Below are 27,533 nucleotides of genomic sequence, written 5' to 3'. Positions count from 1 at the left end.
ACAACCGCAACAATAGCGGGGCGTTGTGGCGGGCGCCTGTAGTCCCAGCTACTTGGGAGTCTGAGGCAAGAGAATCGCTTAAGCCCAAGAATTTGAGGTTGCTGTGAGCTATGACGCAACAGCACTCTACCCAGGGCGACAGCTTGAGACTGTTTCTCAAAAATACCCGATTTCTTCTGATTTTATTTTTTTGGAGACAGAGTCTCACTCTGTTGCCCTGAGTAGAGTGCTATGGAATTAGCCTAGCTTACCGCAACCTCAAATTCCTGAGTTCAAGCAATCTTTCTTCAGCCTCTCAAGTGGGTGGGACTGCTACAACACCCATTCTACTTTTGGTAGAGATGAGGTCTCACCCTTGCTCGGGCTGGTCTCAAACTCCAGAGTGCCAGGATTATAGGGATAAGCCACCACACCCAGCGCTCATGTTTATTTTTGACCTATTTTTTCTACAATGTCGGATACTAAAGAAATATTAAACACTTATTTAACACTTTAATAAATGACATAGATGAAGCTATGGATGACATATCGAAGGTTTTTAAGGTTTTGAGAGCTAGTCAATGTGCTAACTGCTACAACTAGCATTCCAAAAGATAGGGTGACTTGAACAAGATGAAATGTAACAAGGATTAACCTGGTCCAAAAAATGATTACACTAGTACAGAATGAGAAGACAAAGTTTAACAATGATATGATTATTCTTTTCTTCTTTTAAAGTTTTGGTCAAAAAAAAAAAAAAAATCATGATTCAATCACACATTGTCAACATGTTTTCTTTCTTTTTTTTCTTTGAGACAGAGCCTCAAGCTGTTGTCCTGGGTAGAGTGCTGTGGCATCACAGCTCACAGCAACCTCCAACTCCTGCGCTCAAGCGAGTCTCCTGCCTCAGCCTCCCAAGTAGCTGGGACTATAGGCGCCTACCACACGCTGGGCTATTTTTTTGTTTGCAGCTTTCATTGTTGTTTGGCAGGCCCAGGCTGGAATCTAACCCGCCAGCTCAGGTGTATGTGGCTGGCACCTTAGCCACTTGAGCCATAGGCACCAAGCCATTAACATGTTTTTTTTTTTTATTAAGTCTTTTGTACATAGATCATAAATACATTTATGCCATTTTCATTGTGTTGATTATTTGTACAAACTGGAGTATTTACATTATACTAATAACATAGCTTTCACCTCATTTACCCAATTATAGCTTTAGGACATTTGTGTTCTACACATGATAGATCCAACTTGTGTTCTACACAGATAGATTGTACTTGCAATGTGCTCCAGTTGTGGTCCCCCATTAACATGTTTTCTAAAAAGCTATCATATAACTCTATAAAAATACCCATTTAGAATGAAGAAGGGAAAGGCATTAGTTTATTAGTTTGGTTAACAGATGAACTTCTGGGTTCAGGTTGGCTATTTCATGTAAAAAAAAAAAGTTAACAGGGCTGAATGAGAAATAATTACGGGCATTTACTATAAAGATTTAAATTATGTCTCATGAGGAACGGTAGAATAAACAGAAAAAAACACAAGGAAGGCACAACCACAGTAAGGAAGGCATCTCGAGGATGCAAAATAAAAACAGAAGAATGGAGTTAAAGGTAAAGAAAATTTCATTCTAAGAGATCTGCCAAACAACAGAGACCATTCTAATGTTCTAACAGATCTGCCAAAACAGAAACATAACCTTTCCATATGTGAATTGACCAAACCATAAGAAGACTGAAGTATAACAAATAATAAGGCATTCAGCTTCATATGCTCTGAAGAAAATATGAGTCTGAATCCATACATCATGTGCTCACAAAGAATTTTTTTTTGCCAAAGAACAACATATACAGGAAATAAAAAATTGTATTAAATCTCTAGAAATTATAATTTCCTGGAAGTTTTTATTAAGCAGAATAGACAGACTATATACTCTGCCTGTTTGGTTCCGAACCACAACAAAGTGAATTACACAAATGTTTTGGTTTCTTGGTGCATATAAAAGATGCATTTATACTACACAAATCTAGACACAGGGTCCTGCTCTGCTACTAGGTTGAAGTACAGCTGCATGATCATACCTCACTTTAACCTTGAACTCTCTTGAGCTCAAGTAACCCTCCTGCCTCAGCCTCCCAAGTACATACAGCATTGCTGTAGGTATTTTTTTTTTTTGAGACAGTGTCACAAGTTGTTGCCCTGGGTAGAGTGCAGTGATGTCACAGCTCATAGCAATCTCCAACTCTTGGGCTTAAGAGATTCTCTTGCCTCAGCCTCCCAAGTAGCTGGGATTACAAGCGCCTCCCACAACACCCAGCTATTTTTTGGTTGTAGTTGTCATTGTTGTTTGGCAGGCCTGGGCTGGATTTAAACCCGCCAGCTCTGGTATATGTGGCTGGTGCCTTAGTGGCTTGAGCTATAGATGCCAAGCTCATGCTAGCCAATTCTTTAAAAAATTTTGAAAAGATGAAGGTCTTGGCTCTGTGTATGTGGCTGGCGCCTTAGCCGCTTGAGCTACAGGCACCACCAAGAAGTAACTCTTCATCTATTAAAGTTTTATCATGTGGCTCAGTGCTTGTAGCACAGTGGTTATGGTGTGGCCACATGCACTGAGGCTGGTGCATTCAAATCCGGCCCAGGGCCAGCTAAACAACGATTACAACTGCAATGAAAAATAGCTGGGTGTTGTGGTGGGCACCTATAGTCCTAGCTGCTTGGGAGGCTGAGGCAAGAGAATCACTTAAGCGCAGGAGTTTGAGGTTGCTGTGAGCTGTGACGTCACTGCACTCTACCCAGGCAACATAGTGAGAGTCTGTCTAAATAAAATAAAGTTTTATCATTAAATTGTAGTGATTCAGTCACATCTTCAGGCTCCACTGCTAATTCTAGTTATCTTGTTATTTCTATCATATACAGTTCCTTTCTCCACTGAAGTCTTGAACCTCCTTAACATCGTTGTTCATGAGGGCTGAAATCAACTTCTTCCAAACTCCTGTTTTTCCATTTGAGCCATCTCTCATGAATGACAACTGTTCTTAATGGCATCTAGACTGGTTAATTACTTTCCAGAGGTTTTCAATTTATTTTGCCAGATCCATCGGAGAAATCATTATCAATGGCAGCTATAGCCTTATGAAATTTATTTATTTATTTTTTTGTAGACACAGAGTCTCACTTTATGGCCCTCGGTGGAGTGCCGTGGCCTCACACAGCTCACAGCAACCTCCAACTCCTGGGCTTAAGCGATTCTCTTGCCTCAGCCTCCCGAGTAGCTGGGACTACAGGCGCCCGCCACAACGCCCGGCTATTTTTTGGTTGCAGTTTGGCCGGGGCCAGGTTTGAACCCACCACCCTCGGTATATGGGGCCGGCGCCTTACCGACTGAGCCACAGGCGCTGCCCTGTGAAATTTATTTATAAGAGAATAAATATGAATAAAACTTGAACGTTAAAATTACTGCTGATCCCTGAGCTACAGAACCAATCTGTTAGTAGGCATGAAAACAACAATCTCAGCTTGGTGCCTGTGGCTCAAGCGGCTAAGGCACCGGTCACATACACCTGAGTTGGCAGGTTCAAATCCAGCCGGGCCACCAAACAAGGACGACTGCAACCAAAAAAATAGCCAAGCATTGTGGTGAGTGCCTGTAGTCCCAGCAATTTGGGAGGCAGAGGCAGGAGAATCGCTTGAGCCCAGGAGTTAGAGGTTGCTATGAGCTGTGATGCCACGGCACTCCACCCAGGGTGACAGCTTGAAGCTCTGTCTCAAAAAAAAAAAAAAAAGAAAAGAAAAAAGAAAACAACAATTTCCATGAATGTCTCCATCAGAGCTCCTAGGTGAGTAGACAAGTTGTCTGAGTAGCTCTCAACAGTGAACTTCAAATACTCAGGAAACCATGCTGTAAACAGATGTGCTGTCATCCAGGCATTGTTGTTCCATTTATAGAGCACAGGCAGAGTAGATTTAACATAATTTTTAAGGGCCCGTGGATTTTCAGAATGGTAAATGAACACTAGTTTCAACTCAAATTCACCAGCTGCTTTAGCCCTGCATGGGAGAGCCAGCCTGTCCTTCGGAGCTCGGAAGCCAGTCACTGAATTCTCCTTTCTAGCTGTGAAAGTCCTAGATGCCATCTTCTTCCAATGTAAGACTGTTGTTTTAGTTACGTTGAAAATCTGTCGTTTGGCCTGTAGTGACAGTGCTGTGGGAGGCCGAGGTGCGTGGATTGCCTGAGCTCAGAGGTTTGAGACCAGTATGAGCAACAGTGAACCAGAGTAAGACCCCGTCTCTACTAACATCAAAAACAGCCAGACGTTGTGGTGGGCGTCTGTAATCTCAGCTACTGGGGAGGCAACAGGAAAAGAGCATCGCCAGGGGAAAAAGAAAATGAACAACAACAACAAAAAAGAGTACTTCCAACGAAGAAGAATGAACAAGCAAGCTGAAATTAAAAAAAAAAAAAAACAAAAAAAAATCTGTCGTTTGGCGGATTACCTTGGCTATGTCTTCTGGATAGACTGCTGCAGCTTTCTGCATCAGCACTTGCTGCTTCACCTTGTACTTTCATGTTACAGAGATGGCTTCTTTCCTCAAACATCTTGAACCAACTTCTGCAGCTTCTTCTCCTTTTTCAGTCTTCACAGAACTGAGGCTTTGGTGTAAGGAACTATTGTGGCTGGCAGACCACTAAAACTTCTTCCCTATCAGTAATAAGGCTGTTTCACTGTGTTCACTGGAGTAGCACTTTTCATTTCCTTCAAGAACTTTTCCTTTGGCTGGGCGCAGTGTAATCCTAGCACTCTGGGAGGCCAAGGCAGGTGGATTGCTTGAGCTCTGAGTTCGAGACCAGCCTGAGCAAAAGCGAGACCCCGTCTTTACTAAAAATTGAAAAACTGAAGGAGGTACCTGTGGCTAAAGGAATAGGGCAGCAGCCCCATATACCGGAGGTGGCGAGTTCAAACCAGGCTCTGGACAAAAAAATGCAAAAAAAAAAGAAAATAAAAAACTAAGGCAAGAGGATTGCTTGAGCCCAAAAGTTAGAGGTTGCTGTGAGGTATGTCGCCACAGCACTCTATCCGGGGCAACACTGACAAGTTTGAAACCAGCTTGGGCCAGCTTAACAACAGTGACAACTGCAACAAAAAATGGCCAGGCTTTGTGGCAGGCGCCTGTAGTCCCAGCTACTTGGGAGGCTGAGGCAAAAGAATTGCTTTAGCCCAAGAGTTTGAGGTTGCTGTGAGCTGTGATGCCATAGCGCTCTACCCAGGGTGATAGCTACTCTGCCTCATAAACAAAAAAACAAAACAAAAAAAACCCCTAAAACTCAAACTCCTGAGCTCAAGTGATACTCTCATGTTGGCCTTATATGGTGTAGATCAGTTTTTTTTGTGCGCTCCACTTTACACTCCATTTCAAAATGGTTAAATTTTAAAATTTGCTACCTCTGAAGACCTCACTTGCCCCCTTCAAGACCACATCCCTTCCATCTATCTGAGATGGTGACCTTTTATGATTAACTGCTTCTTTACCGTAAACACCAGAATTGTCTCCTTTTACTACCATGAACAATTGCTGTGAAAATTCTCCTCCAGGTTCAGTGCCCATAGCACAGTGGTTACAGCGATAGCCACACACACCAAGGGTGGTGGGTTCGAACCCGACCCGGGCCATCTATCTGAGATGGTGAACTTTTATGATTAACTGCTTCTTTACCGTATAAACCAGAATTGTCTCCTAATTTTTACTACCATGAACAACAATTTGCCATAAAAATTCTCCAGGTTCGGTGCCCGTAGTACAGTGGATACAGCGACACACACACTGAGGGTGGCGGGTTCGAACCCGACCTGGACCAGCTAAACAACTGCAACAAAAAAACAGCCGGGTGCTGTGGTGGGCACCTGTAGTCCCAGCTACTTGGGAGGCTGAGGCAAGAGAATCACTTAAGTCCCAGAGTTTGAGGGTGTTGTGAGCCATGACGCCACTACACTCTACCGACGGTGACATAGTGAGACTATCTCAAATAAACAAATAAATAAATAAATAAAATAAAAAAGAAATAAAAGGGTTGTACCAACCAACCTCCAAGCCAATAGAATCAGAGCTCCTATTATGCCAGTCTTACTAACCTTGCTAAAGATAGGCTTTAACATTCTTACCCTATCTGGAAGGTAACCAGTGCCAGTTATTAATTTTTTGTTTGTCTCCCAGCTCTATATCTATCATTCTTTGCTTCATTTTATGATGCTGGAGCAAGACTCTGCAAACTCCACAAGTGTAAGAGGGACTTTACCTAACAAATGCAATCAGTGTAATCTGGTTTCTTGTACTCTCAATGAATCTCCAACGATAACTCCAATTCCTCTTGGCTCAGTGCTAGATTCTGCCAGTAGAGGGCCATGGAATAACACTGATGCTAGAAGTGACAGCACAGATTCTTCTCTGGTGCTCAGTTCTCAAGTGGATCCTAGAACAGGAGTGCATGTCAGCCAAGGGCTGCTTATGATGCATGCAGTTCAATGACGGATGCTCTAGCCTGTTTCTTTGGCAAGTAGCATGTGCCTCAGGTAGCTGAGCTCACAGTGGCAGGTAGCATGTTCTTATAGCGATCCACTCTTTGCTCAGCTCTGGATCTCAGCTAAGAGACAGGAGGCTCCTTCTTCACTTTTCCCCCAGGTCCAGAGGATATAAAAGAGAATGCTAATAAAGTGTGGTAGGACAGTATAGTTGCTTTCCGCACATACCATCCTACCACACCTTAGCATCCTCTTCTATTCCTTCTGGTAGTCAGCTACTTAAACCTACACCTAGCAGTTCTTTGTATTAAATTTTCCATGTTTTAATTACTGGTGCATGGGTTTTCACTCCTGACTGATACTTGACCTACACAGTAGTCAGCTCAGCAGTTACAGGGCCATCAGACATGAGACATCACAACAGACCAAATGCATTAAGTAGATAAAGAAGTTACCATCTGTTAGATTGGTGCCTGTAGCTCAAGCGGGTAGGGCACCAGCCACATACACTGGAGCTGGTGGGTTCGAATCCAGCCGGGCCTGCCAAACAACTACACCCAAAAAATAGCCAGGCGTTGTGGCGGGTGCCTGTAGTCCCAGCTACTTGGGAAGCAAAGGCAAGAGAATCGCTTAAGCCCAATAGTTGAAGGTTGCTGTGATGCTACAGCACTCTACCCAGGGCGACAACTTTAAGAAGTTACCATCTAGGTGGCGCCTGTGGCTCAGTGAGTAGGGCGTTAGCCCCATATACCGAGGGTAGTGGGTTCAAACCCGGCCCCAGCCAAACTGCAACAAAAAAATAGCTGGGTGTTGTGGTGGGCGCCTGTAGTCCCAGCTATTCGGGAGGCTGAGGCAAGAGAATCACCTAAGCCCAAGAGCTGGAGGTTGCTGTGAGCCGAGTGACGCCACAGCACTCTACCAAGGGTGATGAAGTGGGGCTCTGTCTCTACAAAAAAAAAAAGGAAGTTATCATCTGCTATTAAGCTAGACATTAAAGAGATCTGTAAGAATGTAGAACAATGCCACTATTTCTCACTAAGCATTATATGTCTATTTTTCTTACCTTTTTTTTTTTTTTTTTTTTTTTGCTGTTTTTGGCCAGGGCTGGGTTTGAACCCACCACCTCTGGCATATGGGGTCAGTGCCCTACTCCGTTGAGCCACAGACACCACCTATATGTCTATTTTTCTTTAAAATGTTATTTATATCTATTTTCAAAGGAAAATCATTTTCTCAGTTTCAGCCTCTAATACTAGTGCCAGATAAAATATTATTTTTTAAAATCACTTTCTTATTAATTTATAATTCTTTAATCTGGATATAACCTTTCTTGACTGCCTTGCAAATACTTTCTTCCACTATGTGGCTTGTCTTCTCATGCTCTTTATCTTTTGATAAATGGAAGGTCTTGGTTTTGATGTAGCTAAGATTATAAATCTTATGAGGTAAGTCATGAGATAGTCTCCTATACTTCAAAAAGACGTATAATTCATTTACCATTTAGGTATTTAATTAACATGGAATTAATTTTTATGTATGATGTAAGATCTAATTTCACTTTTTCTCCATAAAGAGACAATTGTATAACATTACTAACATAAAATTTTTTCTTTTTACACTACCTTCAATGCCATAAATAGGTCAAATATACATATATACATTGGTCTATTTCTAGAATTTCTACTATATTCCACCGGTTTATTTGCCTATCCCTGGGCTAATAATATACAGCTTTATGTTAGTTTTATTTATTTATTTAATTTAATTTTACTTTTTGAGACAGAGTCTCATTATGTTGCCTTGGGTAGAGTGCTGGGGCGCCACAGCTCATAGCAACCTCAAACTCTTGGGCTTAAGAGATTCTCCTTGCCTCAGCCTCCTGGCTACTCTATAGGAGTAGAGTGCCCACCACAACACCTGGCTATTTTTTGGTTGCAGTTGTCATTGCTGTGTAGCAGGCCTGGGCCAGGCTTGAACCCGCCAAACTTGGTGTATGTGATGGAGGCCTACTCACTGAGCTATGGGTGCTGAGCCTATTTATTCATTTTTTTTACTTCAGATTAATATGAGGGTACAAACAATTAGGTTACAATATTTGGGTTTGTTAAGTATGGTCCCTCTTGTACCTGTTCTGGTTATACCTCAAACCCAGGAGGTGTGCCATATACCTTTACATTGTGCCCATTACGTGGGAGCACACTAATCCCCCTCCCCCACACTTGAATTGAGTTTTTCTTTTATGTGGGCATGTATGAGTTTATCTACTGGCTTGAAAGAGGTATTGAATACATTGGACACTTGCTTTTCCATTCTTTTTTTTTGAGGTAGAGTCTCAAGCTGCCAGAGTGCCATGGCGTCACAGCTCACAGCAACCTCCAACTCCTGGGCTTAAGCGATTCTCTTGCCTCAGCCTCCTGAGTAGCTGGGACTATAGGCGCCTGTCACAATGCCTGGCTATTTTTGTTGCAGTTGCCACTGCTGTTTCAGCTGGCTGGGGCTGGTTTCAAACCTGCCGTCATTGGTACATGGGGCCGGCGCCCTACCCACTGAGCCACGGGAGCCATCCTTGCTTTTCCATCCTTGAGATACTTTACTAAAGAGAATGTTCTCCAACTCCATTCAGTTTAATACAAAAGATATAAAAGTGCTCACCTCTTTTTATGGCCAAGTAGTATTCTATGATATATATATACCACAGTTTGTTAATGCATTCGTTTGTCAATGGGCATTTAGGTTGTTTCCACATCTTAGCGATTGTAAACTGAGCTGGGATAAACAATCCAGCGCAAATGTCTTATGATAAAATTATTTTTTCTTCTAGGTAGATGCCTAGTAATGGAATTGCAGGATCAAATGGAAGGTCTATTTTGAGTTGAGGATTCTCCATACTTCTTTCTAAACAGTTTATGTTAGTTTTATAATATATGTTGATAGCTGGTAGAGCAAGTCCCCCACCTTGTTCCTTAAGAGTTTGTCAGCTTAGGGCGGCGCCTGTGGCTCAAGGAGTAGGGCGCCAGTCCCATATGCCAGAGGTGGCGGGTTCAAACCCAGCCCCGGCCAAAAAAAATCACAAAAAAAAAAAACAAAAAACAAAAGCAAATAGTACTTGGGATGTGGGAGCAAGAAAAATATAAATGAAAAAAAAAAAAAAAAAAAAAAAAGAGTTTGTCAGCTTGGCACCTGTAGCTCAAACAGCTAGGGCGCCAGCCACATGCATGGGAGCTGGTGGGTTAGAACCCATCCCAGGATTGCCAAACAATGACAACTACAACCAAAAAATACCCAGGTGTTGTGGTGGGCACCTGAAGTCCTAGCTACTTGGGAGGCTGAGGCAAGAGAATCACTTAAGCCCAACAGTTTGAGGTTGCTGTGAGCTGTGAGCCACAGAACTCTACCGAGGACAACATAATGAGACTGTATCTCAAAAAAAAAAAAAAAATAAAAAGAGAGAAAGAGTTCCTTGTCTTTCTTTAGCCAGGCATGATGTCTCAAGCTTGTAATCCTAGCACTTGGGAAGCCAAGGTGGGTGGACTGCCTGAGCTCAAGGGTTTAAGACCAGGCTGAGCCAGAGCAAGACCTCATCTCTAAAAAAAAATAAAAAATAAAAAATAGCCAAGCGTTGTGGTAGGCACCTTTAGTCCCAACTACTAGAGAGGCTGAGGCAAAAGAATTGCTTAAGCCCAAGAGTCTGAGGTTGCTGTGAGCTATGATGCCACAGCACTCTACTGAGGGTGACAAAGTGAGACTCTGTCTCCAAAAAAAAAAAAAACAGATTCAGCATCTGTGGCTCAGTGAGGAGGGTGCCAATCCCATATATCGAGGGTGGCAGGTTCAAACATGGCCCCAACCAAACTGCAACAAAAAATAGCCGGGCGTGTGGTGGGCACCTGTAGTCCCAGCTACTCAGGAGGCTGAGGCAAGAGAATTGCCTAAGACCAAGAGTTGGAGGTTGCTGTGAGCTGTGATGCCATAGCCCTCTACCCAGGGCAATAGCTTGAGGCTCTGCCTCCAAAAAAAAACTCCTTATTCTAGACCCCTACCCTAACCCCTGGCAAATACTATTCAACTTTCTGTCTCCATAAATTTGATTACTCAAGGCACCTAATTCTATATTTCATTAGTTTCTGTTCTTATTTTATATTACTTCTTTCTTTAGTTGATTTTGCTCTTCTTTTCAAATTGCTTGAGATTTGAGAAACTTAGCACATTTTTATAGCACTTTTACATTCCCTTGCAAGTACTTTACATATGCTGGCCTAGTTAATCTTCACAACATCTCTAACAGACAAGCTATTACTCTCACTTGACCACTGGGATTCCAGAGCTTGCATTCTTTTATTTTTTTGAGACAGTCTCACTTTGTAGTCCTGGGTAGAGTGCCGTGGCATCAAAGCTTACAGCAACCTCAAACTCTATCTCAAAAAATAAAAACAAACATAAAAAAGCAATTAAAAAAATAGAAGCACTAGTCAGAAAGAAGCGTATCATGTTCAGAGAGTATCACCAGGAGAAAGATTAAGTTGTACTTTAAAAAAAGAAAAGAAAAAGGGGCTTGGCGCCAGCCACATACAGCTGAACTGGCAGGTTTGAATCCAGCCTGGCCCGCCAAACAACAATGACGGCTGCAACTGGAAAAAAAAAAAAAAAAAGGAAGACGTTTCAAAAGAAAAAACATATATATTAGCAGGAAAGTTACAATGAACTAGTTAGGTAAATACTCTTAGATCTTTAAATATGTTCAACTATTACAGTTCTTAGTAATGGGTAAAAAGGGGAAACTAATAGTCCAAATATTTTAAGGTTAGATTACACAGAGCGATAAAAATTTACTTACTTCACTAGAGCAGCTGCTTCAGGAAGTACATCAGCAAACGATTCACGGAAAATGATTGCATTTTTCCTCTTACAGTTCTGTATGACATCATTGGCAAGGTAAAAGAGATTCAAACGGTGGGGATATGCAGCTAGAGATGACAAAAGACAATAAATAAACCAAATGAGTCAATTTATACTTAGTTCAACTTATTCCAAATACAGTGTTCTCAAACTGTTACTGCTCTTTTACATGGATGTAAACAGTGGAGGTAATGACAAAGAAGGAAGGATGGATAAACATAATTAAACAAGCTCAACTTGTTGTGAAAACACAAAGGTTAGTGGAAAGAGCACACATGGACTTTGGAATACAATCAGAATGTGACTTCCAGCAAGTTCTGGGCATTATTATTATAGATAGACCCATTCCATCTCCTACCCCAAATACTACTCAGATATATCTAAGTCTTCCCTTCTTCATATGCTGGAAGGGAGGCTCTGTTCCATTACTAGGTAAAATAATATAATCCCATGTAAATAATTAGGTTAAGCTTTTCAAAGGCCCATAACAAGGCCCAATCAATTTACTACCTGGAACCTTGAGCAAAGCCAACTCAAGTATCATTATTAAGCAGGGTAATTTCAGGTGATGCCTGAGGCTCAGTGAGTAGGGTGCTAGCCCCATATACTGACAGTGGTGGGCTCAAACCTGGCCCCGGCCAAACCACAATAAAAAAATAGCTGGGCCTTGTGGCGGGTGCCTGTTGTCCCAGCTACTCCGGAGGCTGAGACAAGAGAATTGCCTAACTCCAAGAGCTGGAAGTTGCTGTGAGCTATGACGCCATGGCACTCTGCTGAGGGTGACAAAGTGAGACTTGGTCTCTTAAAAAAAAAGAAAAAAAGCTGGGCAATTTCAACATCTATACCTTTAATTCATCATGTTTTCTAGTCTCTCAGTTCCATGACCTCAAATTCAATGACCTTCAAGAACTACTGGGCTGGGGCGGTGCCTGTGGCTCAGTGAGTAGGGCGCCAGCCCCAAATACCGAGGGTGGCGGGTTCAAACCTGGCCCCGGCCAAATGGCAACAAAAAATAGCCGGGTGTTGTGGCGGTCGCCTGTAGTCCCAGCTACTCGAGAGGCTGAGGCAAGAGAATCGCCTAAGCCCAAGAGCTGGAGGTTGCTGTGAGCTGTGTGATGCCACGGTACTCTACCAAGGGCAGCAAAGTGAAACTCTGTCTCAAAATAAATAAATAAATAATAAATAAAACACACCTTAAAAAAAAAAAAAAAAGAACTATTGGGCTCGGCGCCTGTGGTTCAGTGGCTAGGGTGCCAGCCACATACACCAGAGCTGGCGTATTCGAATCCAGCCTGGGCCTGCCAAACAACTACAACTACAACCAAAAAAATAGCTGGGTGTTGTGGCGGGTGCCTGTAGACCAGCTACTTGGGAGGCTGAGGCAAGAGAATCACTTAAGTCCAAGAGTTTGAAATTGCTGTGAGCTGTGATGCTACAGCACCCTACAGAGGGTGACATAGTGAGACTCTGTCTCAAAAAAAAAAAAAAAAAAGAAGAAAACGAACTACTCTGTTGTACATTTTAAAATCTCATTCTCTGACCACAAACTTCCACTCCCATTAGACTTGTTTTTCAATTTCATCAAGATCTCAGTTCTTTATTTTCTCTAATGCTACATTCCTCTACCAGCACTCTATTTCTTCTGTCAATTCCAGAGTCTTTGATTCATTTTTTTAAACCTTTCCTCACCCCAATTCAGCCTTCTATCACATGTACTTGACAAAAAATCGATATTTGGATCAACCCAACTGAATGCCTTTACTGCATCCTTTATTTCTGCTGCTGGATTCTGCTTAAGAAAAATCATACCAGCCTTGGCGCCTGTAGCAAAGTAGTTACAATGCCAGCCACATACACCAAAGCTGGCAGGTTCAAACCCAGCCCTGGCCAGCTAAACAACAATGACAACTGCAACAAAAAATAGCCGGGTGTTGTGATGGGCACTTGTAGTCCCAGCTACCTGGGAGGCTGAGGCAAGAAAATCACTTAAGCCCAAGAGTTGGAGGTTGCTGTGAGTTGTGACATCTCAGCAGCATGACACAGTGAGACTCTGTCTCAAAAAAAGAAACAGAAAAATCATACCAGAAGATCAGGCACAGGACTCACACCTGTAATCCTAGCAGTCTGGGAAGCAGATACAGGAAGATTGCTTGAGCCCAGAAGTTCCAGACCAGCCTAAACTAGAGCAAGACCCCGCCTCTATTAAAAATAGAAAATTGGGGCTCAGCGCTTGTAGCTCAGCAGCTAGGGTGCCAGCCACCTACAGCAGTGCTAGCGAGTTCAAACTCAGTCCGGGCCTGCCAAACAACAATGATAACTATAACCAAAAAATAGCAGGGCTTTGTGGCAGGCACCTGTAGTCCCAGCTACTTGGGAGGCTGAAGCAAGAGAATCACTTAAGCCCAAGACTTTGAGGTTGCTGTGCGCCATGATAACACCTCTGCATTCTAGCCAGGGCAACAGAGAAGACTGTTTGAAAAAAACAAAAACAAAGAAAGAAAAAAAAACAAAAAGAAAATTAAAACCACATAAATTCATAGTCTCCTTCTTCACATGCACCTCCAGTGCTATATATGATCCATTCACATGTCCTTAATCAGCATCCTTACAGGTATTTCAAATTTTCATCACTCTTGTCAAGCCCCTGTCTTACTGTATCCCTTCTCATTGTTGGAAGATACACTTGTATGCTACTGCACAGGGAAAGCAGAAATCACCATGTGGGAATTATCTTCTCTCAAAACATGAATTCATACTTAAAATCATCCATGTCAGTTTACCTAGTAAAAAAGTGTCACTTCTAATTATTAAAGAGTAACCCCTCCACTGGGTACTGTGTTTCTTAGCTCCTCTTGACTCTTTGGGAACCATATACTCCATTAACTATCCTTGCCTCTTATACTTAAATTTTATCTTCTTATAAATTTTTATTTTCTTTAGCACTTTCAGCTCTAATTTTATTTATATATATGCGTATGTGTATATACATATATATCTACATTTGTATACACACACACACACACACACACACACTTTTTTTGCTAGAGTGCCATAGGGGCAGCCTAGTTCACAGCAACCTCAAGCTCCTGGGCCTCAAATGATACTCCCACCCTCAGCCTCCCAAGTAGATAAAACTACAGATGCATACTACCACAGCTGGCTAATTTTTAAAAATTAGTTTTTGTAGCAATGGGGTCTCTCTTTGTTGCCCAAGCTGGTCTCCCTGGCCTTAGGCAATCCTCCTGCCTCAACCTCCCAAAGTGCTCAGATTACAGGTATGAGCCACCATACCAAGCACAGCAATTCTTTTTGACTTTTCCTCATCTCCCCACCCCCATTTAATAAATCTCTTAAGCCTAGCTAATTTTGTCTCCAATAATATTCTCAAGTTTACCCCTTCTTTATTTCCTATTTTATTGTTCTTTGTTGTGCTTCAGCACTTTTCACCTGTACCACTACTAACGACATCCTCCTAACTGGTTATCTTTAAACTTAGTCTCCTCAAATTTACTCTATATTGTTGCCAAATTTATTCTCTAGCACACAAACATTTTCTATTTCTCATATCAAAGTTATCAATGGTTTCCCAATGCTTAGTGAGAAAAGCTGCAAGACCTCACCCTCCTTTATGATCTTCCTGTCTTCTCTTCCAGTCTCATCTCTTTCCCAGAAAATCTGACGTTCCATCATTAAAGAATTACAGTTCCCAGAACCCTGGCTCATGTTCTCTCTGCTCACCACCCCCCTCAGAATTTTTCCCTTCTATAACTCATCCTAAATAGTTTTTAGTGGTTTTCCACTCATCCATAGGAAATTCTAAATTCAATTCATGTCAACTTATGACCGTCCCACCATCTCAATCTCTTCTACTTCTCTACATCTCAAACTCTTTTTATTATAATATTACTTCTCCTCAATGCAAACTGTCTAGTCAGAGCTCTGTGAAAAGTCTGGAGGAATAAAACAAGTTGGTTTGCAAAGATGTCTAAAGGAAGTGGAAATTGAGAAAGTACATACTGAATGCTTTTCAAAGTCCTCTGTAACCTGTTTTTTGCCTACCTGCTGAGCCTCAACTTTAGCCAGTATCTTCCTTAAAGCTCCAGCGTAGTGAATCACACTTCGTTCTCATCTCCGATAAGTTCCACCCCCTTCCCTTGTCTTGCTGCTCCTTTCAAGCCTTTCCTTCTTCAGGTCTCAATTGATATGTAACATCTTCAAAGAAGCACCCCTTGACTCCATAAGACTGTGTCTTTAGTGCACCCTGTTCCTACAGAATTTATCAAACTGTGTGTACTTGACTGCCTACCTACTGCCTTCCTACTGGAATATAAGCACTCTGAAGGCTAGGATTCTGTCTTATTATCTGCTGCCATGTTCTTAATGACTAATTCAGTGGCTGGGAGGTGCCCAGTTAATGACTGACAGAGAAGTTAAATTTTTATAAGAAGGCAGGAAGGGGTAGAACATTCCAGAGAATAGGTCATGAGCAAAAGTGCTGAGTAGGACTCTTATCACTACCATTTAATAGATGGAATGAAGTGAACTTTTTTTTTGAGACAAAAGTTTTATTACATTGCCCTCGGTAGAGTGCTCTCAAATCACAGCTCACAGCAACCTCAAACTCTTGGGCTTAAGAGATTCTCTTGCCTCAGCCTGCCAAGTAGCTGGGACTACAGGGGCCCAGCTATATTTTTTTTTTTTTGTAGTTATTGTTGTTTGGCAGCCTGCTCCCCTACCCCCAAACTCCAGCTCCTGGGCTTAGCCGATTCTCTTGTCTCAGCCTCCCGAGTGGCTGGGACTGTAGGTGCCCATTTCAATTTTGGCGGGGGCTGGGTTTAAACCCACCACCCTTGGTATATGGGGCTGGCGCCCTACCCACTGAGCCACAGGCACTGCCCCACTCTCCATTTTTATTTCTGTCTGACCAGGAGGGTCTGTATGGAAAGACAGGTAAAGACAGCCAACTGTGGCGAGACTTAAATATTGAGGTAAAAAGTTTTAGTCTTTATTCTGTGGTCAAGAATAAGTCATAAAAAGATTCTTATATAGAAGGGAGTTTTAGAAAAAACAGCAAATAATTTTAGTGTTAAAAATAATAAAAAGAAGTAACACCATAAGGAAGCAACAAAACAAATCCAGGTGAAATATTCTATACAACTGGCCTAGTCTAATCAACAATTAAGGAAGATTCAAATGATACAGCCATCAGATGTAATTAATTTGTGTTCCTTGACTAGTTATAGGTTTGGACTAACCAGGCAGCTGATAAGTGACATTTTTGAATTAATGAAGGAAATCTGAATGTGGTCTCAGATAAGATGAAAATTTAATGAAACAGGAGTTAACAAAGAAATTGTTGACTAAAAAAGTAATTATTGGCCAGGCGCTCTCGCTCACGCCTATAATCCTAGCACTCTGGGAGGTGGATTGCCTAAGCTCATAGTTCCCGACCAGCCTGAGCCAGAGTGAGACTCTGTCTCTAAAAATAGTGGGGCGCTGTGGCGGGCATCTATAGTCCCAGCTACTTGAGAGGCTGACGCTGAGGCAAGAGAATCATTTGAGCCCAAGAGTTGAAGGTTGCTGCAAGCTGTAACGCCACAGCATCCTACTGAGGGCGACAAAGTGAGACTCTGTCTCAATAAACAAACAAACAACTAAATATAAAAAAGCAGTAATGCAGTAATTACAGGGTGGCACCTGTGGCTCAAAGGAGTAGGGCGCCAGCCCCATATACTGGAGGTGGCGGGTTCAAACCCACCCCGGCCAAAAACTGCAAAAAAAAAAAAAAAAGCAGTAATTGCAGAATAATTTTGTTTCCGAAAACAAAATTGCATCTTGGCTCAGTGCCAGTAGCTTAGCAGCTAGGGTACCAGCCACACATACTGGAACAAGCGGGTTCGAACCCAGCCGGGGCCTGCCAAACAATGACAACTACAACCAAAAAATACCCAGGCGTTGTGGTGGGCGCCTGTAGTCCCAGTTACTTGGGAGGCTGAGGCAAGAGAATCACTTAAGCTCAAGAGTTTAAGATTGTTGGCTCAGTGCCTATAGCACAATGGCCCGTAGCACCAGCTACATACACCAAGGGTGGCAGGTTCGAACCCAGCCAGGCCAGCTAGACAATGACAACTGCAACAAAAAATAACCAGGCAATGTGACAGGCGCATGTAGTCTCAAGATATTTGGGAGGCTGAGGCAAGAGAATCGCCTAAGCCCAAGAGTGTGACACTACGGCATTCTACCACGAGCGACATAGTGAGATTCTGTCTCAAAAAAAAGGAAAGAAAAGAAAATTGTATCTTTATTTGTATAAAAGAGATCAGGATATAGATAAAATCTCTTTTGCTTGCCTGTATTCTAAATTTTCTTTAATACATATTTGCTACTTCCACAATAAAAGGTTATTAGATAAATACAATTAATTTCGCCTAGAAAGTTCGATTTGTTTTTTTCTTTTTCTTTTTTTTTTTTTTTGAGACAGAGTCTCACTCTGTCACCCAGGCTAAAGTGCCATGGGCTCAACCTAGCTAAGAGCAACCTCAGACTCCTGGTTAGGCACTCCTCCTGCTTCTGCCTCCCAAGTAGCTGGATCTACAGGTGTGCACAACCACACCCAGCTAATTTTTCTATTTTTTTTTAAGAGAGGGGTCTGGCTCTTGCTCAGGGTGGTCTTGAACTCCTGAGCTGAAGCAATCCTCCCACCATGGTCTCCCAGAATACTAGTATTACAGGTGAGAGGCACTCTGCTTGGTTTGGTTTGTTTTCTTGAAGTAATGTGTATTTCCATCCTGGATCTGTTCTTTGAACTGCAGACTTAAACACCCATCAACATCTCCCCTTGGACGTCTAACAGACAGCTCAGAGTCAACATATCAGAAACTGACTTTCTTATCTTTTTTCTCCAAACTGCCTCCTCCTATAGTCTTCTACATCTCAGTAAATGGCATTTCTATTTCTTCTGGTGGCTACAAGAAAAAAATCTTGAGTCATCTTTGACTTTTCTCTTTCACACTCCATATTCAAACTATCAGCAGATGTCATTAATGGTACCTTTGAAATACATACCAACTTAGAAAGTTATAAATATAGAAAATGAACCTTATGGTGTTAGATTGTAAATCGGAAGTCTTGATGTGAACTCAGTTATACATGTATATAGAAAACATAGATGAATGAAAATATATGTATGTCTATACATAGAACAATCATACTTCCTACATCTTTCCAATCAAAAAGGCCTAGAATCAAGGACATTCCAATAGCAATAAACAAATGCAATGCCTAGATCTTGGTTTCTAAGAACCAGGGTTTCTTAGAGAAATGACCGATTCCACACCAGGATAGAAAATACAAGAAGAGTATTTGAAACATCTTGCACCATAAAGTAAAAAAGCACTCATAGAAGGATGTCAAAGGAACACAGATACCAGCTTGAATCGCCTGCCTCTGCTCACAAGCTAGGTGTCAAAATAAATAACAGTAAAAGAATATAGCCCACTGAATGAAACAAAAATCCATGAGTACACAGTGAATAATAATAAATAGGGGAAGGGGAAAAACCCTGCCTTACAATCAAATGCCAACTAAAAAACATAGACGAATGAAGAAATTTTATTTATTTCTTTATTTTGAGACAGTCTCACTATGTTGCCCTGGGTAAAGTGCTACGGCATCACAGCTCACAGCAACCTCAAACTCTTGGGCTTAAGCGATTCTCTTGCCTCAGCCTCCAAGTAGCTGGGACTACAGGCGCCCACCACAACGCCCAGCTATTTTTTGTTACATTTGCCGTTGTTTAGCTCACCTGGGCTGGGTTTGAACCCGGCTCCCTGGTATGTGGCTGGCACTATAACCATCCTGCCACAGGAGCCAAGGGAATTTTAAAAATCAGCACTGGCAGCCATCACAGTAAATACTGACTCAAGCAACAATCATCAATGGATGCCAAAGCTAGTGAGAGAAAGTTTAACGAGGAACAGGATACTTAGAGTGTCTCTAACTATTTCCCCACAAAATACTCATTGGCTCTACACTGCAGAAACCTGGCAATCATCTTTTTTTTTTTTTTTGGTAGAGACACAGTCTCACTTTATGGCCCTCGGTAGAGTGCTGTGGTGTCACACAGCTCACAGCAACCTCCAACTCCTGGGCTTAAGCGATTCTCCTGCCTCAGCCTCCCGAGTAGCTGGGACTACAGGCGCCCGCCACAACGCCCGGCTATTTTTTGGTTGCAGTTCAGCCGGGGCCGGGTTTAAACCCACCACTCTCTGTATATGGGGCCGGCGCCTTACTGACTGAGCCACAGGTGCCGCCCCCTGGCAATCATCTTAATCAAGTTATAAAAGTTATCATTACTAACTGGAAAGACATTATGTTCTTCCAAATATAATGTGTTGAGAACATAATAGCAGGCCAAGTGCAGTGGCTTGGGCCTATAATCCCAGGAGGCTGAAGCAGGAGGATTTCTTGAGCTCAGGAGTTGGACCAGTCTGATCAAGAGCAAGACCCCATCTCTATTAAAAAATTAGAAAAATTAGCTGGGTGTAGTCTCAGCTACTCAGGAGGCTAAGGTAGGAAGATCACTTGAATCCAGGAGTTTGAGGTTGCTGTGAGCTAGCTGACACCATGGCACTCTAGCCTGGGCAACAGAGTGAAACTCTGTCTCAAAAAAAAGAAAAGCTATAAATATAGCAACAGTTCTATGTTATTCCTGCCCCCAAACTGTATAATCTGAATTTAATAACAGGGAAATAGCAAATAGAAATTTATGGATATTCTACAAGTTATTAATCTGCACTCTTCCAAACTGTCAAGGTCATAAAAAACAAATACTAAGAAACTGTTTCAGACTGACAAAAACAAAAGAGATGTGACAACTAAATGTAACGCATAATTCCTGACCTTTAAAGACTATTACTAAGATAATTGCCAAAATAAAACTAGAGTTTGTGGGTTCAATGTATTAATATTCATTTCTGGAGTTTGGTAGTTACATAGAGGTAATATAACCATTGCTGTAGACTGAATTGTGACCCTTAAATATGTGTATTATTGAAGCCCTAACACTCAATATGACTATTGGAGACAGGATTTATAAGGAGGTAATTAAGGTTAAAAGGGGACATAATAGTTGGGCTGTATGAAAAAGACACCAGGCCAGGTATAGTGTGGCTCATGCCTGTCATTCCAGCACTTTGGGAGGCCAAGGCAGGAGGATCACTTGAGACCAGGACTTCAAGACGGCAGACCTATGATAGTGCCATTGTACTCTAGCCTGGGCAAAAGAGCAAGACCCTGTCTCTCTTCTTTTTTTCTTTCTTGCAACAGAGTCTCACTCAGTTGCCCTGGGTTTCAGACAGGGTCTCTCACTTGCTCAAGCTAGTCTCAAACTCCTGAGCTCAGGCAATCCACCTGCCTCAGCCTCCCAGAGTGCTGGAATTACATGTGTGAGCCACCACAGCTGGTGGACTCTGTCTCTTTAAAAGTAAACACCACCACCACACAAAAAATACACCAGAAGTAAAGCTCTCTCACTCCACTCCACCCTCGTACTAAGTGTGGCCATCTATAGGCTGAGCAAAAGCCCATAAGATGTAGCAAGGTGGCCATTGGTAAGCTAGGAAAGAGCCCTGAGCCCTGACCAGAAACAAACTAGACCTTGATCGTGGACTCTGCAACCTCTAGAACTGTGAGAAAATAAATTTTGTTTAAGCCATACAGCCTATGGTATTTTGTTATGGCAGCCCAAGTAATACAACAATATAAGGAGAACATCCTTGCTCTTAGGAAATGAATGCCAAAGTACTAAAAATAGGGCATTATATTTGCAACATACTCTCGAATAGTTCAGGAAAAACTGTGTGTGGAGAGAACAGTAAGAGAGATAAGGCAAATATGGTAAAATGTTAATAACTGGGGAATTGGGTGAAAGGTACACAGAAGATCTTTGTGTTATTTTTGTTTCCAACTCAGGCTCAAGCAATCCTCTTGCTTCTATTTTTCTGTTTTTAGTAGAGACGAGTCTTGCTTTTTTTGCTCAGGCTGGTCTCAAACTCCTGAGCTCAAGCAATCCACTTGCGTCAGCATCCCAGAGTGGTTAAGATCACAGGCGTGAGCCACCGCACCTAGTCCACAGGAAGTCTTTATATTACTCTTGTAACTTCTCTAAGGTTTGAAATTACTTAAAAATAACAAGTTAAAAATACGTAAACTCTGGCTCGGTGCCTGTGGCTCAAGCAGCTAAGGCGCCAGCCATACACACCTGAGCTGGTGGGTTCGAATCCAGCCCAAACCCGCCAAAAACAACAATGGCTGCAACCAAAAAAATAGCCAGGCGTGTGGCGGGTGCCACAAGTCCCAGCTATTTGGGTGGCGGAGGCAGGAGAATCGCTTGAGCCCAGGAGTTGGAGGTTGGAGGTTGCTGTGAGCCATGGCACTCTACCCAGGGCAGCAGCTTGAGGCTCTGTCTCAAAAAAAACAAAAACAAACAAACAAACAAAACCCAAAAAAACTCCAATTACTACTTACCAGCTCTATCACTGCCTTCTGTTCTAGGTCACCATTACCTTTTGGTTGAATTACTGCAGTAGCCTCCCCCACTGGGCTTCATGTGAGTGATCATTTAAAAAATATAAATCTCATCACACTACCCCATTGTTTATCTCTCTCCAATAATGGCTCACTTCCTTAATAAGAATGAAGTTCAGGGCGGCGCCTGTGGCTCAAGGGGTAGGACGCCAGTCCCATATGCCGGAGGTGGCAGGTTCAAACCCAGCCCCGGCCAAAAACCAAAAAAAAAAAAAAAAAAAGAATGAAGTTCAAAGTCCTTACAATGGCCTGTATTATTTCTCTGATTTAATTTCCTTATTATTATTCCTTCCATTACAGCCACCCTGCCATTTCTGCAGGGCCTACAACACACCTGGCATGCTCCTTATGTCAGGGTCCTTTAACTCTGTAGTCCCTAACCCCTGGACCCAAGTCTGTGGCCTGTTAGGAGCTGGGCCACACAGAAGAAAACAGATGACTGGCCAGCGAGCAAGGCTTCATCCCTTATTAACAGCTGCTCCCTACCATTTGCATCACCACCTGCACTCTGCTGTCAGATGAACAGCAACATTAGATTCTCACAGGAGCCTGTAACTGCACATGCCAGCAATCTACCTTTCACCTCCTGATGAGGGACTAATGCCTGATGATCTGAGGTGGAGCTGAGGTGGTGACGCTAGCGCTGGGGAGCAGTTACAAATATCATCAGTAAAGGGGTTTGACTGCCCAGAGAGCATAATAAATCAATTTATTGCAGACTCATAGCAAAACCACCCCCTGGCCCATGGAAAAATTATCATCCATGAAATTGCTCCCTGCTGTCAAAAAGATTGGGGATTGCTGCTTTAAGCTCAAATGTTCCCTTATTTCTCATGGATTCACTTCATCAAGTTCTTTTTTTTTTTTTTTTTTTTTGAGACAGGGTCTCACTATGTCGCCCTAGGTCAGTGGTTCTCAACCTTCCTAATGCCGTGACTCTTTAATATAGTTCCTCATGTTGTGGTGACCCCCAACCATAAAATTATTTTCCTTACTACTTCATAACTATAATTTTTGCTACTGTTATGAATCGTAATGTAAATATCTGATATGTAGGATGGTCTTAGGCAACCCCTGTGAAAGGTTCGTTCGACCCCAAAGAGGTTGTGACCCATAGGTTGAGAACTGTTGCCTTAGATAAAGTGCTATGGCATCACAGCTCACAGCAATCTTCAACGCTTGGGCTAAAGCGATTCTCTTGCCTCAACCTCCCAAGTAGCTGGGACTACAGGCACCTGCCACAATGCCTGGCTATTTTTTGTTATAGTTGTCATTGTTGTTTTGGCTGGCCCAGCCTGGGTTCAAACCTGCCAACCTCGGTGCATGTGGCATGGGCGCCGAGCCTCATTCTTATCAACTTTAAGTCTTTGCCCAAATATCACTTTCTCCGTGAACACTTCTCTGACCACCTTATTGAAAACTGCAACATCAAGCCAACAAACACCGTCATCCTTCCCTGCTTTATCTTCCCAAATAACACAAAAATTTTCCAATATACTATACTATGTTCTTTCTGTCCACTCCGCCCCCTGCCAAGAGAATAGAAGCTCCATAAAGACAAGGATTTTTTTCTCAGCACCTAGAACTGTGCCTAACACATAGTAGCCTTCCAATATGCGTATAATTATTAAACAAATAAATAAGAGAAGGAAAACACAATTTATTTTCAGTTTGGTTATAATCTCTTCAGGCTTCTTATGTAACTGTACAGCACAGGAAGGGCCAAGACCTCATCTAAATAAAATGGTGAAGTATTCTAGTGACTCTTCCAGAAATTAACCAAGATATAAGGTGTTCTCACAACAGCAATTGCTCAATAATCTAAAAGCTAAACACTTAGTTGGATGTGGTGGACTGCCTGAGCTTCAGAGTTTAAGACCAACCTGAGCAAGAGCGAGACCCTGTCTCTAAAAAACAGGTAGGCACTGTGGCAGGTACCTGTAGTCCCAGCTACCTGGGAGGCTGAGGCAAGAGAACTGCTTGAGCCCAAGAGTTTGAGGTTGCTGTGAGCGAAGATGCTACAGCACTGTACCAAGGGTGACCAAGTGAGACTCTGTCTCAAAAAATAATAATACTAATAATAAATAAAAGCTAAGCACTTAGCCTTCTTTTTGCTCATCATAGAGAAGGAGATAAGTTAATAATAAGAAAATGAGGATCATAGTACCCTTGAAATAACTGTTAACTTAGGGGCAGAAGGGTTAGATAATTTTTAACTTGAGGCCCATGAGGTGGCTCACGCCTATAATCCTAGCACTCTGGGAGGCAGAGGAGGCAGGTGATTGCTTCAGCTCAGGAGTTGGAGACCAGCCTGGGCAAGAGGGAGACCCCTCCGTCCCTACTAATAATAGAAAACTTGAGGCAAGAAGATTACTTGAGGCTCGGTGCCCCGAAGCTCAGTAGTTAGCAGGCAGGCCACATGCACCGAGGCTGGTGGGTTCAAACCCGGACCAAGCCTGCTAAACAAACGAACAAAAAATAGCCAGGTAATGTGGCAAGTGACTGTAGTCCCAGGAGGCTGAAGCAAGAGAACTGCTGGAGCCCAAGAGTTTGAGTTTGCTGTGAGCCGTGACGCCATGGCACTATATCCAGGGCAACCTAGTGAGGCTCGGTTTCAGAAAAAAAAAAAAAAAAAAAAAAGAGGATCACTTGAGCCCAAGAGTTTGAGGTTGCTATGAGCTATGATGCCACTGCACTCACACTCTACCCAGGGCACCAGAAACTCTGTCTCCCCCGACCCTGGCCAAAATAGTACTTTTCAAATTGAATTAATATTAAAATTTTGTGTCTACACTGCCTTGTTCCAAAACAAGGCAGTTGACACATATGTAATGTGCTTTCCTTTTTTTTTTTTTTTTTCTAAGACAGCGTCTCACTATTTCGCCCTGGGTAGAGTGCCATGGCGTCACAGCTCACAGAAACCTCAAACTCTTGGGCTTAAGAGATTCTTTTGCCTCAGCCTCCCAAGTAGCTGGGACTACAGGCGCCCGCCACAACACCCTGCCATTTTTTGGTCATAGTTGTCATTGTTGTTTTGCAGGCTCGAGCTGGGCTTGAACCCGCCAGCTCCAGTGTATGTGGCTGCTGCCCTAGTGGCTGAGCTACAGGTGCCGAGGCGTAATGTGCTTTCAATTATAGAGAAGAATTGTGGTACAATGAAAAGGGTATGAGCATGATGGTCAAAAGATCTGAGTTGTAACCCTTGAAAAGGATTCATATTCTGTCCTCACGTATGGAGCAGGGGTGATGAAAGGAAAAACAAAAAGAGGAAGCCACATGTAAAGAAAGAATAATAACAAGAACAGAATGCCAGGCATGGTGGCACATGTCTATAGTCCCAGCTACTCAGGAGGCTGAGGTGGGAGGATCACCTAAGCCTAGGAGCTTGAATCTAGCCTGGGCAACATAGCAAGACCCTGTCTCTAAAATGGAAATAATAATAATGACAGGAGAATAATAAGTAAAGGTATATCCACATTATGTAGTTGATAAGTACATGCCTATAAATAACATGATAATGCTTGCATTATAGTTAGTGAAAAACAAATGAAAGAAAAATATATATACACCATTATGCAATACAATATTAAAAGGTAAATGAATATTTTAAAATGGAAGTCATTTTCTAAACAGTCTATACTATAGTTATAATGCCTGTATATAAAAATTGAAAGCACATGAAATAACAAATTTAGAGCCGGGCATGGTGGCTCATACCTGTAATCCTAGCACTCTGAGAGGTCGAGGCAGGTGAATTGCCTGAGCTCACAGGTTCTCAGGTTTGCCTGAGCCAAAGTGAGACTGAGTCTCTAAAGATAGCTGGGCATTGTGGAGGCAACCAAGAGCCACAAAGTGAGACTGTCTCAAAAAAAAAAAGAAAGAAAGAACAAATTTGGGCTGGGCATCCATAGCTCAGTGGTTATGGCACCAGCCACATGCTCTGGGGCTGGTTGATTCGAACCCAGCCCCGGCCTGCTAAAAAAAAATTTTTTTAGGGGCGGCGCCTGTGGCTCAGTGAGTAGGGCGCCGGCCCCATATGCCGAGGGTGGCGGGTTCGGACCCAGCCCCGGCCAAACTGCAACTGAAAAATAGCCTGGCGTTGTGGCGGGCACCTGTAGTCCCAGCTGCTTGGGAGGCTGAGGCAAGAGAATCGCATAAGCCCAAGAGTTAGCGGTTGCTGTGAGCCGTATGACACCACAGTACTCTACCCGAGGGCGGTACAGTGAGACTGTCTCCACAAAAAAAAAAAAAAAAAAAAAAAAAATTTTTTTGTAAATTTTGCCTTTAAAAAAACTTGCCACGTGTTGTGGCAAGTACCTGTAGTCCCAGCTACTAGGGAGGCTGAGGCAAGAAAATCGCTTCAGCCCAAGAGTTTGAGGTTGCTGTGAGCTGTGATGCAACAGTACTCTACTGAGGGCAACAAAATAAAACTCTGTTTTAAAAGAAAAAAAGGAATAACGAATTTGGATTAGAATTTCTGTAACATACCCTGTGGCTTTAATATCCTATAATCAAATAAGTATTTGTGCAGACACTTAATACAAGTAACTGCAGAGCCACTTAAACATTTAAATACAATTGTACCTTTCTTCAAAGAATCTTTACCTTCTCTTTAAAAAGAGAAATACTCCCAACTTCCTTGAAATCACTAATTGCTTTGTTGAGAGGTAACAAGACTTAAATTATTAGAAAGAAAAGTGCAGGGCAGCGCCTGTGGCTCAGTGAGTGGGGCAATGGCCCCATATATCGAAGGTGGCAGGTTCGAACCCAGCCCCAGCTGAACTGCAACAACAATAAAAATATAGCCAGGGTTTGTAGCGGGCGCCTGTGGTCCAGCTACTTGGGAGGCTGAGGCAAAAGAATTGCCTAAGCCCAGGAGCTGGAGGTTGCTGTGAGCTGTTTGATGCCACAGCACTCTACCAAGGGCGACAAAGGGAGACTCTGTCTCTAAAAAAAAAAAAAAAAAAAGAGGGCGGCGCCTGTGGCTCAAGGAGTAGGGCGCCGGTCCCATATGCCAGAGGTGGTGGGTTCAAACGCAGCCCCGGCCAAAAATCACAAAAAAAAAAAAAAAAAGAAAGAAAAGTGCCATATACCACTACATGAGGACGATCATTTATCACCCCAACTGGGACACTTTGAAAATGAAAGGAGATCATATCAGCACATGGTCACATATGTGTTAGGCTGAGCTAAGACCCAACTAGTCAAAAGACTCTATAAAACAAATAGCTTCAAAAGCCTTCTAAGGTCCCTTTTAGATCTAAATACTATAACTTTCTGTTTCTTTTGTGAACTTAAAACACTGAACAAATGGTGCTATACTGTATAGAAGTCAGAGATGCTTCCTTTGTTTATTAAATTAAATATTATTTCTTCAAAAAGAGTACTGTAGGCTGAGAGCCCATAGCTCAGTAGTTAAGGCACCAGTCACATGCACCAGGGCTAGTGGGTTCGAACCCGGCTGGGGCCTGCCAAACAAACAAACAAAAAAATAGCTGGGCGTTGTAGTGGGCTCCTGTAGTCCCAGCTACTTGGGAGGCTGAGGCAAGAGCA

The 27,533-nt window shown here is 42.6% G+C and overlaps 1 protein-coding gene across 6 annotated transcripts in view; it reads right to left on the bottom strand.

Moving 5' to 3' along the window:
• Nucleotides 1-27,533, bottom strand: part of RPRD2 (regulation of nuclear pre-mRNA domain containing 2) — a 98,464-nt gene that overhangs the window by 24,232 nt on the left and 46,699 nt on the right. For 4 of the 6 annotated variants that reach the window (XM_053590682.1, XM_053590683.1, XM_053590678.1 and 1 more), the window contains exon 2: nt 11,332-11,461. In XM_053590682.1, coding sequence (XP_053446657.1) covers nt 11,332-11,461 — 130 coding nt within the window. Of the gene's footprint in view, nt 1-11,331; nt 11,462-15,452; nt 15,753-21,920; nt 21,940-27,533 lie in introns of those variants that run through there. The other 2 variants (XM_053590681.1, XM_053590680.1) reach the window with 2 other exon arrangements.

Source organism: Nycticebus coucang, chromosome 5 (assembly GCF_027406575.1).
Source record: "Nycticebus coucang isolate mNycCou1 chromosome 5, mNycCou1.pri, whole genome shotgun sequence".
NCBI lineage: Eukaryota > Metazoa > Chordata > Mammalia > Primates > Lorisidae > Nycticebus > Nycticebus coucang.
This window is presented reverse-complemented; position numbering and strand designations above follow the sequence as displayed.